The 20,000-nt window shown below is 47.4% G+C and overlaps 2 protein-coding genes across 13 annotated transcripts in view; both read right to left on the bottom strand.

The window, feature by feature from the left end:
- Nucleotides 1-20,000, bottom strand: part of LOC147007998 (uncharacterized) — a 92,306-nt gene that overhangs the window by 16,143 nt on the left and 56,163 nt on the right. The gene's annotated exons all lie outside the window — the stretch shown is intronic.
- The window catches only part of LOC147008003 (uncharacterized), a 21,277-nt gene continuing 1,316 nt past the window's right edge, over nt 40-20,000 (bottom strand). For 3 of the 9 annotated variants that reach the window (XM_085865895.1, XM_085865897.1, XM_085865896.1), the window contains exons 2-10: nt 19,605-19,723; nt 18,035-18,134; nt 15,572-15,663; nt 12,973-13,096; nt 12,056-12,142; nt 7,738-7,824; nt 5,359-5,445; nt 4,310-4,483; nt 47-3,651 (exon numbers count right to left, since the gene is read on the bottom strand). In XM_085865895.1, the coding sequence (XP_085722021.1) occupies nt 3,253-3,651; nt 4,310-4,483; nt 5,359-5,445; nt 7,738-7,824; nt 12,056-12,142; nt 12,973-13,096; nt 15,572-15,663; nt 18,035-18,134; nt 19,605-19,720 (1,266 nt within the window). In that variant the 5' untranslated portion in view covers nt 19,721-19,723 and the 3' untranslated portion in view covers nt 47-3,252. Of the gene's footprint in view, nt 3,652-4,309; nt 4,484-5,358; nt 5,446-7,737; nt 7,825-12,055; nt 12,143-12,972; nt 13,097-15,571; nt 15,664-17,077; nt 17,218-18,034; nt 18,135-19,604; nt 19,724-19,929 lie in introns of those variants that run through there. The other 6 variants (XM_085865899.1, XM_085865898.1, XM_085865894.1 and 3 more) reach the window with 6 other exon arrangements.

The raw sequence follows: 20,000 nt of genomic DNA, 5'->3' as shown, positions 1-20,000 counted from the left end.
CAACCAGTAGCAGACCTCTGGTGACATTCATGATGAGATTTCTCCAAACGTCCCGAAACTGCTCTGCTTTGAGGGAGGCTCTGGCAGAGACGGCTCGGTCGCACCCTTTACGGTTACCCCCATCCATCAGGCACCACGTACAAGGTCTCCCTCTTCGCCTTCTTCCCAGCATGGTTGACTCATCCAGGCTTTCGTTTCCTGCACATGTTGTGTTCAACCAAAGTATGACGTCAGGAAGAAGGGGGATATGCCAACTGTAGGGACTCGGGTGAAAATAGATGGAGACGGACGACGAGGGATGCGGGTAAGGGTGAGGGGTAGGGGAGAACGCAAGGGGGTGGACAAGATGGATGCAGAATAAAAATTTGCATGGGGGGAGAGGGTGTGGGGTGGGTTAACGAGGGTAGAAAAGATCATGGTATTGGATTGGGGACGATCTGAGATGGTGGTGAACAGCTGTCTTGAAGACCTGGAAGGAAGAAAGAGATTGAAGAGAATGTGGAAGATGGTTCCACATGTGGGAAAAAAGAGGAACAACTGAGTGGAGGTGAGCAGTGATCCTGGATTTTGGGAGTTGAAGGGGATGTTGGATTTAGGTGAGGAGGTTGATGTTGGACCGTGTGCATTCTGCAGAAACCTGGGGGGGGACAAAGGACAGAGAGGGCACATGGTGCAATACCACACAGAGAGACTACCGACCTGTCTGAGATGACGTCGTGATCGACCCACAGACTCAGCTTCATCACGGGAGATTCCAATGATCTTGAATGCCTTGGTTTCCATGACGTCAAGCTGAGCAAGATGTGAGGAAGGAGAGCCAGTCCAGAGGGGACAATAGTGCTCCATGAAGCTGCGGATGAGGACCTTGCAGGTGGACAGGACTTCAGGTGTGTCAAGGAAGGACTTTGTACAATGGAGGACGCCAAGTCGGCGGCTGGATTTGGGGCAGACGTTGAAATGTGGTTTGCCCAAGAAAGATCATGGGTGTTGGTGAGACGCAGGAGTTTATAAGACTGAACCTCTTCGAGAGGGTTGTTGGGAAAGTAGATCTCATGTCTGACATTGAGGGACTCCATCCGTTGGTGGGAAAGTAGAAACAGCGTGTCCAAGATGGAGTGACCCGGTATGAATCCAATTGATGATCTGAGATGAGGTTGTTGGCGAAGAGGAAGGATTTCATGTCAACTGCGATGATGGATTCCATGACCTTGCTGATGATTGGAAGTTAGCTGAAAGCTGTGTAGTTGAGGGGATCCGTTTTTGCATCTTATTTATGGAATGCTGAGATGTTGGCTGACTTCCAAGAAGATGTAAGATGACCTATGGCAAATGTTAGGGTTTAAAGGGCAGAGAGAGGATGTGCAAGAGCAGCAGAGCAGGATTTTAGGACACGTGAGCCGATGTCCAGCAGCAGAGTCAGAGTCGAGGGTTGTCAGAAACTTTTCTACCTTTTCAGGTGCAAAAGACACAGAGTCGAGGAGCAGTCGCATATGACAGGGAAGGATGGGCACCACGAGCGAGGGGTTGGAGACGCACGATTTGGAAGCAAACACCGACTTGAGGCGTTCGGCCTTCTCACGAGCAGAGTCGGCTGTGGTGCCATTTGAAGAGAGTGGAGGTGTCACCCAAGATGGAAGGGGAGCATACTCCAGAGACAGACTTAACAAGGCACCACCAGGTTTTGGAGGAGGGACACAAGTTTGAAAGCTCATTCTTGAGATTGGACAGATGTTGTTTTCTGGCTCCCCTGAGAGGAGACACACACTTGTTGCGGACTTGTAATGATCTGAGGTTGCCTTCGGTCGGATTTGTCCTTGCATGAGGAGAATGGAAGTTTTTTCAGGGCAACGACCTCACCACATGATTCAGTGCACCGCGGGTAAGATAACCGAAGACGAGATTGGATGGATCTGGGCATAAGGTGGAGCAGATTTCTGTGGAAGAATTCCCAAACTGAGTTAATATCAGGGGATCCCACAAACCGAGCCCTTCATTGACTTCATATCAGGGGATCCTGCAACGCCAACGACAAACTAATCGGTCAAATCCATCCGGTGATAATGGCATAATAATAATCATAATATTATGGCATCGTCATCAGCACACAAAAGCAAAACGAACAGGCCTACCTAAACCCCAATTTAACTTAATTAATCATAAAATCCCATCCAGTTGATAACAACAGGTGACAGTGGATGTCACCTGCTGCCCAGTTCCTAATGCGAAACTACCTGACCATTTTCACAGGCTACCTGTCCTCCATATTACATATCTCGTCACAGGTGTCTGAGTGGAACGTTCGCATAAACACAACATGAACATTGTCACCTTATCAACCATCCTGGCAAGGCCATGACATTACAATTACCTGCAGGTGCCTCGATTCGGCAGCGGGGAGGTTTAATAATGTGGTGGTGGTTTATCAGTGTGTTCGTGCCCGCAGTAAAACAAAGTCGCCAAATAAATTCTTTATTTGGGCACCTCCCTTGACCTCCCACCCCAAAGCACCACGACAGCTCACATGGCTGTACATCGCACCGGAGGGACTCACCCATGCGGCACTCTTTGGCCGACACGTATCACACTTTAACCCTTTCCACCCGGTCCACGTGCTTGGCTCTTATGGTCACTCTTGACCGTCGCTGATACCAATTGCCCGACTCACCTGCATACCCCGAAAGCAAATCACGGTGAGTCGTGACAAATGGCGAAAGGTAAATTCAGCTTTTCCAATTACCACCAGGGAGGTTGTTCAATAATGTCAGCACCTGCCGCAGCCAATGTTCTGTGCAGCCCGTGGCAATTACAACTCACGGCTGTCTTCCCAAACTGAGAACCCATTAATCATAGCGGACCGTCTGTGGAAGGCGATGCGGGCCTCACCCGGCCTTTCCCAATCATTTCCAATTTCACGCCATAACATTCCACAGATGCTCCGGTGGGTGGTACTTAAACTCAGGCCCATGGCAGGTTTCCACATGCTGGCTGTCCTGGAGCCTCAGGGAGAGGCTGCTGGACTGCATGCCTGGGTGGTCACCTCCACAAGCCCTTACTGGACCTCGGTGGTGCCGCCACCAAGGAACAGCCCCGCAACACGTCCCCTGAGTGGTCTTCACGGCGAACCATGACGGGGCCAATGTTGCGCATTCCCTCATCCCGACTTGCGTCTGTTGACCGCCAAATCTGAACCGCTTATTGAGCCTCTTGTCCACCCTTTCCCCCGAATACTTTGTTTATAAACCTCCCTTTTAGTTACAAGAAGCGATTTACCGTTTTCTTGCCTTCCTGCACGAACACCGCCAGGTTCGGCTTCATTTGGGTGATCTTTCGTAATCTGTAAGATCGCAACGTCGTAAAGTTAAACACAGTTTCGGTCACTAGCGGGGTCTTCACTTCACCCTCAGTCAATGGAAGTGTTTTCTGGAGCGAAGTCCCCGTGTTGTCAGCTCTCTCTGTGTGCACGTATCTGTCGTGTGTGTCCCAACAGCGCTTCCACGAGGTACGTACACAAACTGGAAGCTCAGCGAGTTCATCGGGTAGCAAACGGATGGAGTCCGCGCCGAGTGTTTCGACGTTCCCAAAGTCGATGTAAAGCACATTGTACTTAGCTTCGGCAGCATTGGTATCTTCAAGCGTGGCACGGCACCATGTCTGTTCATACAGGAACAAAATAGGAGGATAAGAGGAGAGTTGGGGGGGGTGGGAGTGGATCATTGACCATTAATCCCTTTTCGAGCGTTCAAAGACTTCAACCAACAAGATAAGCAAAAAAATCCAAGATATGCTAACTGATTATATTCTTCAATCGAATGTACCTTGACTGACCTCAAGGCACTAACTCCTTTAATCCTTAAAATTGGCTTGGCCTGGAAAATAGCAAGTTTTCAGATCACAGCTTCAGCCACGATCCGGTTGAACCAGTCCGAGTTATTCATGAGCGCCCACGCAGGCGGGAGGTCGAATATCAAAACAGATAAGGGACACTGGGGATTCAATTCCAGAGTGTGGGGGTGAGTGCGGGGGTAAGGGGAGGGGGGGGTTGGTCGAGCTGCTGAAAGCCACACTCACGACTGGCACTCTGTAAAACACGGGCCTTGCACGTAGGTGAGTTATCGCACCTTTGGTAAACGTCCCTAACATCCCTTGAAGACCCGATGACCTGGCTGGGATGGTGTTCACTTGTGATTGTGAATTTGTGAGCCGCATATAGTCAATCAGTGGGATTCCCTTGTCAACAAAGCTTTGGACAAAATTGTAACCCGAAACAAATGTGTGTTCATAAATCAAAGAATAAACTCAAAGTGCCCACCTGATCAATTGTGTAACATCCAAGAAAAACCTCTCCTGGGATGGGGTGGTGGCCCGGTGGAGCAGAATTGCTCGGGAACTGATAATGTTGAACATGATGCAGAGCTTCAGAGAGCAAACTCATCATGGGCATGACATAGAAGCAGCTTGCGTTTCGCCACTCGGATATGAGGCACTGTGTAGTGGAAGAGGTTATCCTTCATGAATGCGTGGGTAACACAAAAACAAACCACACACTTCGACTTTTTGCAAACAAATTGTTCTTCACTCCAGTTATAATCGGTCGTTCAGCTTGTTACAGTCAGCAATTTAACGCCATAACATTCCACAAATGTTTCGGTGGGTGGTGCTCAAACTCAGGTCCACTTGGAGTGGACACGTGGTCAAAACTTCGAGCTGAACAGTCAATAGTTTGTCGGAGGATGGTCCTCGGAGACCGTACCCCGTCCGCCGGTAAAGCGGAACTGATCTTTACTTCGGTTTCCAGCGAACAGAAACTGAAAAGAGATCTGTCGCTGACGGTGGTTCCCCCATTTGAAAACAATTGGGGCCGAGCAGGAACCAAGGGGAAACGCACCGCAAATTTAACCCTCATAGCAAGGTTTGGTGCCAAACAAGGCCGGCACGCCGGTGGTGAGAAAACAGGCGATAATTATAAAGAAACGGGGTGGGAGAACAATATAGGCAAGAGATTGATATTTATTTTGAAACAATTAATCCCTAAGCGCCCACAACACTGTGACGGCTTGGAGCGGAACCTTCACCACTCTGACCAGGAAGAGATCACAAGACAGAAAAACCTTTTCCCTGTACGATGATTGTGTGGGGTGGCAAAGTTTAGCGAGGTGGTCCCTGTAAGAGAGAGAGAGAGGTATGATCCGTGAAACACGAACCAACGCCCCGCTACGGAGCACCAGTCCGACAGTTTACGGTCAGAGCGGGAGTCAAACCCAGACGAGACAGCTCGGAGGTCGGTACGTTTCCTCTGCACCACACGTGTCCGTGTACATGCACACATGTGATGATACGAGCGATGAAAACCACACGTACCAGTTGTATGCGTCCGGCCTCCATGTTCAAAAACTTCATGTCACGCAGCTTGATTCGCTTCGACCCCGGAAGTTCCACAGGGGGGACCTGCGCAGAGGTTTTGCATTGACAATGTGGTAATTATAAAACATCAATGGTGGTTTCTTTCACTCTCGCGGTTACATCCAGCGCATGACGGTTATGCAACCTCTCGACATCAATAACCATAAAGGTAATCAATAAAATGTCTTAAAAATCACCTGGAAGTTTCTTCGTCTTCACTTTTTATCATTTACCAATCCCTCTGATGAGCAACCAAGACACGGATGTGTAAGAGGAAATGAATGAAGTATCTTATCACCTCCCCCACCGAAAGTGCATGGAAGTTCTGTTTTCACCCGTCTGTCTGTCTCTTTGTCTGTCTGTCTGTGAGGAGGTTACCTCAAAAGGTTATGGACGGATTCGGACGAAAATTGAGGGACATGTTGTGCGTTTGCCAAGGACCGATTGATGCGATTTTGGTGAAGATCCAGATCCAGATGCAGATGCGGAGTCGACAATTATTTAATTTTGTTCAGTGATTCTTCACCATTGAGAGATGGGGCAAAACACGATATGTAGCATTTCTTATTGTTTCGGATTTGGAAGCCTCCTGCACACAGACAGTCAGCAGTCCCCGCAGTTCAGTAATTTCGATAAGTATGTGTTATAGTTAGGGTCCCGTCCTTCTGTCTGATAGGTTAATTTCATGTGTGCACTGCGGGTTTCTTTTATAGTCAGTTTTTTTTGTCCATCTTAAATCCCACATTGGGCGCCGTATCCTCGTCGCCGAGTCTGGAGTCTCGGCTGCTCGCCATCCAAGCTCCCACGGACCACGGGTCCCACACGTGCAGTCGCGGGCCTAACCGCACGAGGCGGCCAGGTACCGACAGTACCCTGGTCCCCAGCTCGCCTTCCTTCCTGGGCTGAGGGGCCAAATAAAGACCCGACGGGGTCCATTTATTTTGTGTGTGTGTGTGTGTGTGTGTGTGTGTGTGTGTGTGTGTGTGTGTGTGTGTGTGTGTGTGTGTGTCTGTGGCGCCCGTCCTGTAAGTAGAGACTGTTAAGTTCCTGTATTCATTGTAAATTGCATTTCCTTTATTCGGATAACTCTGCTCTGTGTCTCCCTCCCTTATAAATAAACCCTCTTGTGAAAAGTTCCAGTTCCTTGCCCGTGTTTTCTTCCATAGACTCAGCACGGTGCGGGCTTGAGAAATAGTGAGGCGGTCGGTGCCGTAAGTTGTCATTGGGTCCGACGGACTTTGGTAATTCCGCTCAGTTTCACCGGACCAAGGTCGGTAGAGCGACCCGGTTCGACAGAGTCCGTTGAGGGTGTGAGTAATTTGACGACGTGGGTACTCAGGTATATTGAAATTTGTCTATTAACCCTACCCCACGCCGTCAGAGAATTGGCGAGCACGGTCCGCTAAGGGACCCGTGACCTTTCGGACTTATCCGAGAGTCACGACATAAATTCCGGGGTGTTGGGTGGAGACGACCCTGCTGCTCCCCCTCGTGGTCGATTATCGCCACCGAATCCCGGCCCACAACATTATTCTTCTTTTAACAACCACCATTATCCTACCTTTCTTGTGGGGTCTGTCGGGGGAAGCTTGGCTCGAGTCTTCATGAATCGGCTGGCCAGGCCTGACATTCGACTAGCTCAGGCAGGAATTCACAATTTGGCCATGGTGCTGGCGATAGCTCACCTACTCTTCGCGAAGGACACCATGGAAACAATCTTCCAGCGTATAGAAACTGAAAAGAGATCTGTCGCCGACGGTGGTTCCCCCATTTGAAAACAATTGGGGCCGAGCATGAACCAAGAGGAAACGGACCGCAAATTTAACCCTCATAGCAAGGTTTGGTGCCAAATTCCCATCGGCTGTGGGTTTGACTCAGGTCGTGGTGAACAAAATCTCAACCTCGCTCCAGGCCGACACGCCAGTGGTGAGAAAACAGGCTATAATTAGAAAAAATTGGGGTGGGAGAACAAGATAGGCAAGAGACTGATATTTATTTTGAAACAATTAATCCCAAAGGGCCCACAACACTGTGACGGCTTGGAGCGGAACCTTCACCACTCCAACCAGGAAGAGATCACAAGACAGAAAAACCTTTTCCCTGTACGATGATTGTGTGGGGTGGCAAAGTTCAGCGAGGTGGTCCCCGTAAGAGAGAGGTATGATCCGCGAAACACGAACCAACGCTCCTCTACGGAGCACCAGTCCGACAGTTCACGGTCAGAGCGGGAGTAAAACCCAGACGAAACAGCTCGGAGGTCGGTACGTTTCCTCTGCACCACACGTGTCCGTGTACATACACACATGTAATGATACGATCGATGAAAACCACACGTACCAGTTGTTTGCGTCCGGCCTCCACGTTCAAGGACTTCATGTCAGGCAGCTTGGCTTCCTTCGACCCCGGAAGTTCCACAGGGGGGACCTGCACAGAGGTTTGCATTGACAATGTGGTAATTATAAAACATCAATGGTGGTTTCTTTCACTCGCGGTTTCATCCGTCGCATGACGGTTACGCAACCTCTCGACATCAATAACCATCGAGGTGATCAATAAAATGTCTTAAAAATCACCTGGAAGTTTCTTCGTCTTCACTTTTTATGATTTACAAATCCCTCTGATAAGCAACCAAGACATCGATTTGTTAGAGGAAATGAATTTAATATTGTTGTGGTGCCGGGCGTCGGCGGCGAGCACGACCGCTTGGTGGAGCAGTAGAGTCGGCTCCACCGAACACGCGGAATCTAGATCGTACCATTCCGATAACTCCGAAGGTACGGGACCCTTACAGGACCGTGAATCGTCAATAATTCAACCGCGTGGGACAGGGTTATTTGCCAAACTTCAAAATACCTGGAGGCCCACGTGGCGAGCCACCGAGGATTCATACCCTCGACGGAGCTCGAATGGGACGAGCCGTTACCGTGCTCGACCCGTGCGTAACCCGAGCGGATGGTTACCGAGGTCCCGTCGGTCCAAATGCACAACCACAGCAGCGACGGCCTTTTTAATCCACCAACACGCACCGTGGGGAACCAATGAAGGAAAGGACAAGGACGAGCTGAAACATTTAACAATAGGGATATTTATTTACAAAGCAAGGAGGGAACACACAAAGAGCAGAGTTAAACCGACTAAGAGAAATGCAAGTATGTACAAGGCACTTAAACAATTGCTACTTATAGACTGGGCCCACAGACACACACATGCACACACCCAAAATAAATGGTGGCCATGGCCTTTATTTGGCCCTTCAGCTCGGGAGGGAAGGTGAGCCAAAGCGGAGAACCTGTCTCGCACCGCTCTGCCTGGTACGGTTTTCGATGATCCGGTTCGGCGGGACTCAAACCCACAACACAGTGCAATGATGGACGCCAGCCGGCGCGAAGGTGGATCAGACAGAACGCCGGCAGGCCAGACGAGACGACCAGGTGACGAGGCCAAAAAGGTGACAAGACCTCTACGAGGCGACCAGGCGACGAGACCTCTACAAGGCGACCAGGTGACGCGACCTGAACAAGACGACCAGGCGACGAGATCTCTGCAAGGCGACCAAGCGACGAGACCTCTTCAAGGCGACGAGGCTGACAAGGTGAACAGACGACCTTGACTTTCTTCTGCATCAGACCGAATGCCCTGAACACTTATTCACCCCTTCTCCAGAGGGGAGGAGAGGCCTCCTCGGACCCGCTCTCCTCACTTGACCGTTTTGGTGCGCAATTGCGCTCGTCGCCCCGTGATTGGCCGAAAGAGGCGCCAAGTCCACTGATTGGACCAGGGGGGGGGCGTGGCGGCCGTCACGGCAGACCACCCCTCAAACAGGGAGAGTAACATTGTCCTGCGTTGTGGCACTCATTGGCCGACTGACGGCAACCTCGCTCGCATCTCCCTGATTGGTCGAGAGCCACCGCAAGGTCCCTCCTTGAACTCTGCCCACCGCGGGCGCTGTGACGTCGGGTTGAGGAAGCGAGGTGAAGGCGTGTTATTGTTGTTGTTATTATAAGTGTAAAAATGTAAAAGAAAACCCTGACTATCAAAATAACTCCGCAGCGCATGAACATTTAAATCCCATTAGACAAAGGGGAAAGGGAGCTATCTATCCACATTTACTTATCGAAATAACTGAGCTATGGGGACCTGAATGTTGAGTGCTCATGGCTTCCAGATTCGCAACAGTATCATATCACCTCCCCACCGAAAGTTCATGGAAGTTATGGTTTCACCCCTGTCTGTCTTGTCTGTCTATTTGTCTATCTGTCTGTCTGTGAGGAGGTTACCTCAAAAAGTTATGGACAGATTCGGACGAAAATTGGTGGACAGGTTGTGTGTTTGCCAAGGACCAATTGATGCGATTTTGGTGAAGATGCGGATCCAGATGCGGAGTCGAGAGTTATTTAATTTTGTTCAGTGATTCTTCACCATTGAGAGACGGAGCCAAAAACGATATGAAGCACTTCTTCTTTTAACAACCATCATTATCCTACCTTTCTTGTGGGGTCTGTCGGGGGAAGCTTGGCTCGAGTCTTCATGAATCGGCTGGCCAGGCCTGACGTTCGACTTACTCGGGCAGGAATTCACAATTTGGCCATGGTGCTGGCGATAGCTCGCCCACTCTTGGTGAAGGACACCATGGAAACAATCTTCCAGCGTACAGAAACGGAAAAGAGATCTGTCGCCAACGGTGGTTCCCCCATTTGAAAACAATTGGGGCCGAGCATGAACCAAGGGGAAACGCACCGCAAATTTAACCCTCATAGCAAGGTTTAGTGCCAAACAAGGCCGACACGCTGGTGGTGAGAAAACAGGCTATAACTAGAGGGGGAGCACTCGGTAGAGTGCAAAACCTCCACCGCCAATACTGCTCGATCAGTCAAATGAACCTGATATCCTATTTATTCAATTTGACGTCAACAGTGCTCACAGAGTTATAGTTTGCAACTTTCCCTTTTACTTTTAACTTTTACATACTCAATTCATTCGTCACAACGAGATTCCTTGAGACAGAAATTGATTTGACGTGGGTATATCCACCTGAAGTTCCAAAATCAGCCGCAATTATAATTTTGGCATGTTTTTTGTTGGAAATCACTTAAAACATGTAGAAATGCAAAAAAAAAAAATCGAAATTTTGTTAAAAAAAAAAGTTGCAAAAATTCTTTTCTCTTACAATTTTTTTTGGGGGCGGGGGTTGGAAATCACTTAAAACATGTAGAAATGCAAAAAAAACAAAAACAAATATTTTTTCAAAATGGCCGCCATAGCGGCCATATTGGATTTTCGACCGAGTCCAAAATCTAATGGCATGATCCGTGGACCAGACCGAACCCCCCCACCAAGTTTCGTCGAAATCCGTCGAGGAGTTTTTCCGTAATACTGTTCACAAACAAACAAACAAACAAACAGAAAGGGGTGAAAACGGTAACCTCCGATCTTCGATGGCGGAGGTTAACTCAAGGGGGAGCACTCGGGAGAGTGCAAAATCTCTGCCGCCAATACTGCTGGGTCACTCAAGTGAACCGAATATCTTATTCATTAAATATGATGTCAACAGTGCTGACAGTTATTGTTCTTTACTCCAACATTTTTTTTTGGGGAGGGGGTTGAAAAATACAAAAAACATGTCGAAATGCAAAAAAAAGAAATCGAAATTTTGTTGAAAAAAAAGTTGCAAAAATGTTTTTTTCTCGAACAATTTTTTTTTGGGGGGGGGGGTTGGATATCACTTAAAACATGTAGAAATGCAAAAAAAAAATTTTCTCGAAATTTTTTTTGGGGGTTTGGAAATCACTTAAAACATGAAATGCAAAAACAATTTTTTTTCTCTAAAAAATTTTTTTTGGGAGGGGGGGTTGGAAATCACTTAAAACGTGTAGAAATGCAAAAAAAAGAAATCGAAATTTTGTTGAAAAAAAAGTAAAAAAATTTTTTTCTCTTAATTTTTTTTTGGGGGGGGGGGTTTGGAAATCACTTAAAACATGTGGAAATGCAAAAAATATATATTTTCGCAAACAATTTTTTTTGGGGGGGGGTTGGAAATCACTTAAAACATGTATAAATGCAAAAAAAAATAATTTTTTTCTCTAACTTTTTTTTTGGGGGGGGGACCAAGTCAAAAATCTAATGGCATGATCCTTGGACCATACCTAACCCCCCCACCAAGTTTCGTCGAAATCCGTGAGGAGTTTTTCCGTAATACTGTTCACAAACAAACAAACAGAAAGGGGTGAAAACAGTAACCTCCGATCTTCGATGGCGGAGGTTAATTATAAAGAAATGGGGTGGGAGAACAAGATAGGCAAGAGGCTGATATTTATTTTGAAACAATTAATCCCTAAGAGCCCACAACACTGTGACGGCTTGGAGCGGAACCTTCACCACTTCAACCAGGAAGAGATCACAAGACAGAAAAACCTTTTCCCTGTACGATGATTGTGTGGGGTGGCAAAGTTCAGCGAGGTGGTCCCCATAAGAGAGAGGTATGATCCGCGAAACACGAACCAACGCCCCGCTACGGAGCACCAGTCCGACAGTTTACGGTCAGAGCGGGAGTCAAACCCAGACGACACAGCTCGGAGGTCGGTACGTTTCCTCTGCACCACACGTGTCCGTGTACATACACACATGTAATGATACGAGCGATGAAAACCACACGTACCAGTTGTATGCGTCCGGCCTCCACGTTCAAGGACTTCATGTCAGGCAGCTTGATTTCTTTCGACCCCGGAAGTTCCACAGGGGGGACCTGCACAGAGGTTTGCATTGACAATGTGGTAATTATAAAACATCAATGGTGGTTTCTTTCACTCTCGCGGTTACATCCAGCGCATGACGGTTACGCAACCTCTCGACATCAATAACCATAGAGGTGATCAATAAAATGTCTTAAAAATCACCTGGAAGTTTCTTCGTCTTCACTTTTTATCATTTACAAATCCCTCTGATAAGCAACCAAGACAGATGTGTAAGAGGAAATGAATGAAGTATCTTATCACCTCCCCCATCGAAAGTGCATGGAAGTTATGGTTTCACCCCTGTCTCTCTGTCTGTCTGTCTGTCTGTCTGTCTGTTTGTCTATCTGTCTGTCTGTGAGGAGGTTACCTCAAAAAGTTATGGACGGATTCGGACGAAAATTGGTGGACAGGTTGGGTGTTTGCCAAGGACCAATTGATTCGATTTTGGTGAATTGCATGGGGTGTTACATCAAATGCTACATGGGGTGTGGATGGGAGATGAGATGTGCTGGGAGGATGGAGGATTGGGAGGGGGGTGGGGTCGCAGAATTAGGAGTTCTCAATTAAACGACAACTCAACAGAACTTATCCCTTCGTGACAACAATACTCTACCGGACTACATCTCTTATCGTACAAAAGGAGAAAACAATAATCCTGCAGCTGTAAAGATTCAAAGGATAACTAAATAATTGATCATAAAAGTGTTACCAGTGTCAGCACAACATAACATTGTATCGGATTCCATAAACACATAAATAAACAAACATTTTTTTTTCTTCTGAATAAGGTCCTTGAGGGTCAAACCGGTGACAACATTCTTTCCAAGCGTGTGACACGTACCTCATCCTTTTCATGATCTGTTGATTTTGCGAACATCACAGCGAGGCACCTCGAGCCGATTTTATAGCCATTGAAAAGACTGATGGCCGCCACCGCTTCATCAGATGTCGCGTAAGTCACAAACCTGCAAACGGACATACGTGGACGACCGGGTTGGAGCGATTTTTTAAAAAAGGTAAATATCCAAGCTTATCTCTCAAGAGTTCACCGACATAGGAAGTAATCTCTTAGCATCAGGAGCTGAATTATAATGTAGATCGTCTTCGAACCTCAAGCAGCAGGTTTCCGGCCTCTTAGCCAGTCGGTTATAGTCAAGGCTCGACAAGAAAAAAAAACAAACCCGGGCAGTGAGTAGTCAGCAAAGGCCGACAGGCCTAATGTGTTCGGCCCACCAGAAAACCAAGATGGTGGCCATGTCATTTAGTCTGGGTGCCATGGTGGGTGGAGTCAAGCCACCAATGTGGGTGTGGTCCAGCAGCTGTCCGACCAATGGGTGCACATGTCAAATATCGACCCCCAACAACAACAACAACAACAACAACAACAACAACGCAGAGCTCTTGTCGAGACCTGTGATGACGTATCGCAGGTAAAAATGAAGATACCGAAGAAACTTTTTTTTTGCAATTTTTCTTACACTCTGTGTGTGTGCACTGGAAAGGTGTGTCATCGTTACTGGTGTAGTATCAGCACGTGTGGGTATTCCTTCCATCAAAGGGAGCAAGGACGACGACTCGGCTATTGAGAAACTCTTGCCTGAGGATGGGCGGACGTCAATTCAAGGTACTTGAGATGGTCGAGAATCGTCAAATCAAACGAAAGATCAAATCCTGCATTTGGTCATCATAAGGAACCCGGAGAAGCAAAGAGCAAAGAAAGAGTCATCAGGAAGAACCAATCCAGGCACAGCCAAGTGAGCTTCACAGAAGAACTGTAAGAATTCATGTCTCCCTCGATAAAGAAAGAGAGAAATCAAAAGCAAAAGAGGGACAAAAGAGAGGAAAATGAACAAAAAGAAAAGAAAAGAAAAAAAACAAGAATTAGCATGAATGAAGAGAAATGTGAAGAAGTCGAAAGAAAGTGTGAAAGACTGAAGAGAGACGTGAAAGAGAGAAAGGAACGAAGAAAAAAGATGTCGGGAAGAACCCGGATCGACGGGTTTCAGCAGTTACACCCGAGGTTCAAACGCAGCAACAGGTGTAAGCTACCTGAGGTCCTTCGGCAGGGAAGCTCAGTCTGCACAGCATCGGGATATGATACAAACATGATCAGATGAAAGACCAAAGACTGCGAAGTCAACAACCATGCATCGCATTGTCACGGAGGGTCTGGAGGGAAAAGAAAGGTGGTGGTGTAATGGGTGATAGATCTTCATGGAGGGGCAGAAATGGAACGGCACTTTCCTGGAGACAAAGCCTGGTGCCACAAGTATGAGACAGACCTGATGTTTCGTCCAACGCAGTGGAAATTGACGACGGTTCTATGTCCGAAAAAGGTCAAACGTACAACAAGGACCCATATGATGTTGTGTGATCATCCTAGATCCACGCTGCGCTAAAATGGTCCAGCTCTTCTGAACGATGCCACCCTCCTCCACGACATTGCTGCACTGCGTGTAAAACAGTGTCCGCTACCCGTTCGTCCTGGGGGTGGAATGTTCTGTTGTGACTTCCATATCTACCGGATCAAAGTCTCTGACACTTCTAAACATTCCGTGAAATGAAAAACAAAACAAGAAAAAGAACAATCAGAGATTGCAGACCCTCACTCGGACTTGTTTTGTGTGGTGTTTGTGTCGTGGTGTGTTATGTCATTAAATTAATTAAATTAAAATCATATGGAAGACCAAATAGGTGCAGTCCTGCATCAGAAGGAACCCGAACAAGGAAAAAGCAAAGATGAAGTCATCAGGAGGAACCTGGATAGGATTCGTGTTTCACCTGCTACTCCTCTACCCTCAAACCCACCCAGACACAGCCAAGTGTTCCTCATTAAAAAATAATAATAATAATAAAAAAACAAAAAGAACCCAGATTTAAAAAAATAATTAATTATGGCTGCCACCATGCGTGCGGCTGCCACCATGCGTGCCACCATGCGTGCGATTAAAAATAATTAATTATGGCTGCCACCATGCGTGCCACCATGCGTGCGATTAAAAATAATTAACACCATGCGTGCGATCAAGTCGAAATTTAAAACACGTACTCCCCATCTCTACAAGATCATAATTGTGAATTTTCAGGTCAATTAATTGAGCGGTTCGAGAGAAAACATTATTTAATATTCCTCTTCAATCAAATATGGCTGCCAAACCATGTGACCCATCAATTATTCCTCAACAAACTTGTACACCCAAGGCTAGGGAAACATTTCCGTGAAGTTTTCCATCGATCTGTCCAGCCGTTCTGGAGAAGAAGACCTTCATACATTCCTCGTGGATAGGCGGTCATACGTGTAAAGTTTTGCCTCGATCTGGTTCAGCCGCTTCGGAGAAGAAGATTTTTGAAGGTTAAAAAAAGGCTTGCAAATCACATCTATGACGTCATAATTCTGATTAAATCCTTCCAAATGTTCACCTGCATCCTTCAACGCTTACCCGAAGGTGAAGGTGAACTTCGGGTTCTTTGGGCGCACCTTCCTCGCGATAAAAATCTCCCCAGCTTGCCGGAACAGGGATTGCAAAGCTTTCTGCAAAGCAAACAACATCTCACACACCACTGAACCCAACACCGGACAACTGCGGACAAGGAACAGATTTCAAATGGGACTTCATTTATTTAATTTATATTTTCATTCGCGAGACCGAGGCTCGTGGAAGAGCGAAGTCGGTGGGGCTTCGGGGGGGGGGCAACCTGAGAGTCGTGCGACAGTTATACACAAGAAGTAAGGAGAAGAATTAGGAGGAAACGAGGACGGTTCAGTGCGGTTAATGGGGGAAGAAAAGATCACGGGTAGGAATTGGGGAGGGGGGTGACGTAACATGGTGATGGTACACCACTTTCCTCAAGGGAAGAGTGGAGGTGATTTGAGGAGTCACACCAGGTGGGGGTTCCTGGAGGAACAGGTGCACATAACACGGGAGGAGCTGGGGAGTGTCGGAGAGTTGAAGGAGCTAAACCAGCGGAGAGGGCGAATACAAACACGCAGTAAAGCCTACCTTTTGGGGATTTATGTTCTTACAATGTCATGCAGTGGTGAAGGGATCATGGAAGAGCGGTTTGAGAGAGAGGATGGGAAAGTGAGAAAATTGAAATGAAGAGTCAGGAAGCCCTTTGCTGAACTTCCGAGCACGGCAGATCAAATGGAATTGGGTGGGTTTGGGAGACCATGAGGAAGAAGAAGAAGAAGCCTTGTCAAGATTTTCCGGACTTAATGGACACTTCTTCTTCTTCTTCTTTTTTAAGACCGCAATTATCCTGATGTTGTTGTGGGGTCGGCTGGGGGAAGCTTGGCGCAAGTCTTTCACGATTCGGCTGGCCAGGCCTGACGTTTGACTAAAGTGAGAGCAGGAATTTGTAATTAGTTCAGGGTGCCAGTGACAGTTGCCTTATTTTTCACGAAAGACACCGTGTGCCAAGTTTGAACTAAATCGGACCACACGCACGTCCGACAAATGCTTCGGGACGCGTTTAAGTAACAAAATGTCCACCAGTCGGACATCTTGGATCTGATCTGAGAAAAAGAATGAGGCGCATATGTAAGCCCTCATTCATGATCATGATTCATGGTTGTTCTTTTTCACAACTAAAATGGCCGCCAGTCTACCAGTCGGCCATCTTCGATCAGATCGCAAAATGAAGTGAGACCGCCATCTGGTGGACGACACGTCAGCACCACCCCAACACACACAACCGCAATCTGACCCGGGAATGTGACCCCGTGGTTTCCCTCCTATCACCAAAGAGTCGGGGTCCAGAAGGCTTTGCCCCAATCCCATCATCCGGTGAGCCGCCCTGAAGAGGGGAAGCTGCACAGGAGGTTCTCCCACGGAGTGGGTTTTCAGATTTTTTTTGTGATTTTAGTACGTTTTGCGGAATGTCAGTGTTTGACGGTGGCTGGAGTGCAAATCCTGCCACCAACCTCCTCGTAAACGGTAACACACCTGCAGGAGGACGTCCGCAGACACAGTTGGGCGCGAGATATGGATGGCCGTTGGCTCACAAGGAGGTCCTCCGCCCTTTGACAGGTCTTGTTCTTCATCCTGCTGGGTGTCCATATCATGCACCCTCCTCACCAAGAAACCTGGTGGGGCGAGACGGTTTAGTCGCCGCCAACCTGACCGTGGACCAGGTTAGTACAGGTGCACATGGTACCTGTAGCAAGTCACAGAATCTAATCTCGCTTGACCTGCAGGGTAATGCGTACGTAAATTGTAGACGTCTCATTCGACGCACAAATAAATTGATCTACTAATGCGTGTCCATAGATGATAGATCGTGCTGCCCTCGGGTGGAAACCAAGCAGAATCACATGACGTTTCTCACCGATTTGTGGACGATCCGTGACTCGTTGAATGTGAGCAAAAATTAGCAAAAAAAACGAGCAAACACGATGACACGGAGGTGGGATTTGTTTTGGAAGCCATTAATTAGACGTACTGTCCGATGTACGTTCCAAGTTTCGAGTTCGTTTCAATGTTTCGCCTTTGAGATATGAGCACGGACACATTTCGGACGGACGGACGGACTGACGGACGTTGAATTTCAAAGTTTTTCGTGAAAAACTCAAGAACGCAGGAGAACGTACGTTTGCTGAAATTTGGAACGTGTCACCTCGACGTACGAAGGGTTTACTTCTGAAATCTGCGGACGATTCCGCGTCCGGTAGAAGCCGAGAAACGAATTTTCAGTCCCCAAGTTAAACTTGCATCCAGAGAAACTGTCCCGTATAAAGGGAGAGGGGGGGGCGCTTTACACCTTCCTTGATAATAATAAGCTAATTAATCAATTAATAAAAGCCTCTCTGTAACAAAACCGAAGGTTGTCAGTGAAACCATGGAGGAAGGAGCCGGTGTTGGTGACGTTAACAATCTCAAACACAGGTAGCTGGAGGGACGTACATCACTCATCTCCACAGGTATGTTCTTCACGAACAGCTGGGCAGGTTTGCTGTGGATGGACGACTGCGGACATCCTGGGTTCATCGTGCTCTTGGCCTTCCTGAGAGGAACAACACCCCAGTGGGAGAAGCGCACAACCTCAACCTGCATGTCACCCTAAACAATAGAAGATACCTGTAATTCCAAGATGTCTGTGTCTTACCTGATGTCTATATACGATGAATAACTCAAGATGTCTGTGTCCTACCTGATGTCTGTGTGGGATGAATAACTCAAGATGTCTGTTTACCACCTGATGTCTGTGTACGATGAATAACTCAAGATGTCTGTGTCCAACCTGATGTCTGTGTGGGATGAAGAACTCAAGATGTCTGTTTACCACCTGATGTCTGTGTGGGATGAATAACTCAAGATGTCTGTGTACTACCTGATGTCTGTGTGGGATGAATTTCTCAAGATGTCTGTGTCCTACCTGATGTCTATGTACGATGAATAACTCAAGATGTCTGTGTCCAACCTGATGTCTGTGTGGGATGAATAACTCAAGATGTCTGTTTACCACCTGATGTCTGTGTGGGATGAAGAACTCAAGATGTCTGTGTCCTCCCTGATGTCTGTGTACGATGAACAACTCAAGATGTCTGTGTACTACCTGACCACAACTACGAATACCGTCCTCCCCCGCCTGCATCGTGATCCTCCGTCCCAGGAAACGGCCGAACGGTTTCGAACCACCTCGGCCACCCGAAGGTGCGAGCACGTGATGTTTTCACCCCGTGTCTGTGTGTTTGATACCCACGAATAACGAAGATTTTTGCGTTTGCGTTCGGTATTCTGTTAGTCTGTTTGTTTTGATGTTTACCGCCCGCACGTCACAATTTCAAACTAATCTTCACGACACTTCACTGTATGGAAGAGTTCGTCGTCAGCAAGAAGCCGATTGTTTTTGAGGTCAAAAGGTCCACATAGGCCAAAGGTCAACAAATCTATAAAATTTCTAAAAACCCTCAATCTTCATGCCATTGATGTAAAATTTGAAGAGGATTTTCGGATCAGATCACTGATTTCAGCCACCTATTCATTTTAAGATCAACACGTGCCAAAAGGTCAACATAGGCCAAAGGTCAACAACAGGTCACTGAATTCAACGAGCAACAAGAAAAAGAGCACTCAGAGATTGCAGACCCTCGCCAGGACTTCTGTTGTGTGATGTTTGTGTGGTTTTGTGTCGTATATTTTGTGTGGTGTGAGTGTGTGTATGTGTGTGTGAGTATGTGTATGTGTGTGTGTGTGTTTTAACTGTTTTATCACTGGTTCAGTTCGTACATGGAAACAATTAAGAACAATGGACTCTCATTGCAAATGGACGGACGGGCGGACAAGAAACAATCATTATTTAAATAACACGTACGGATGGAGTCACATGATCATCCCTTGTGACCATCCCCACCTTGCTCACATTATTTTTGGCAAATCATCCTTACATCGCTTTACATTTTGATAAAAATGTGTTTTATCACCCGTAACATAATAAAACGATAATCATGACAAAGGACAGAGCACCTCTCACCTCCGAATGTTCGCTGCGGAAATCCCAGCTGGGATGAGATTGCAGAGACCCTTGGGGGTGGAAAGTAAGGCGGGTCTTGCGACGTCGTGCTTCGCTCGGGTCCACGGCATGGTCATCGCCTGCGAGAGAACGGTCAACTCGAACCGACGATTCACGTTACAAAACCTCAAAACCCAAACACTCCGTCCGCGCGACGATGACCCAGGGTTCGAATCCCGACACACCACATATCACCACAACATTTGGGCAGCAAGGAAGGATGTGGTGGTGTGATTAATTAATAATTATTTAATTGATTTCTCACTAACACGAGGGTAACATTTACCATCCATCCATCCGATGGTCACAGCACGTACATTCGAGCAGGGCTGCTCCACCATCGCTTCGGTCCCTTAA

This window comes from Eptatretus burgeri, chromosome 22, assembly GCF_056783735.1.
Source record: "Eptatretus burgeri isolate ZD-2024b chromosome 22, Ebu_testis_v1, whole genome shotgun sequence".
NCBI classification, from domain to species: Eukaryota; Metazoa; Chordata; class Myxini; order Myxiniformes; family Myxinidae; genus Eptatretus; species Eptatretus burgeri.
The sequence above is the reverse complement of the archived record's forward strand: the minus strand, read 5'-3'. Positions and strand labels throughout refer to the sequence as shown.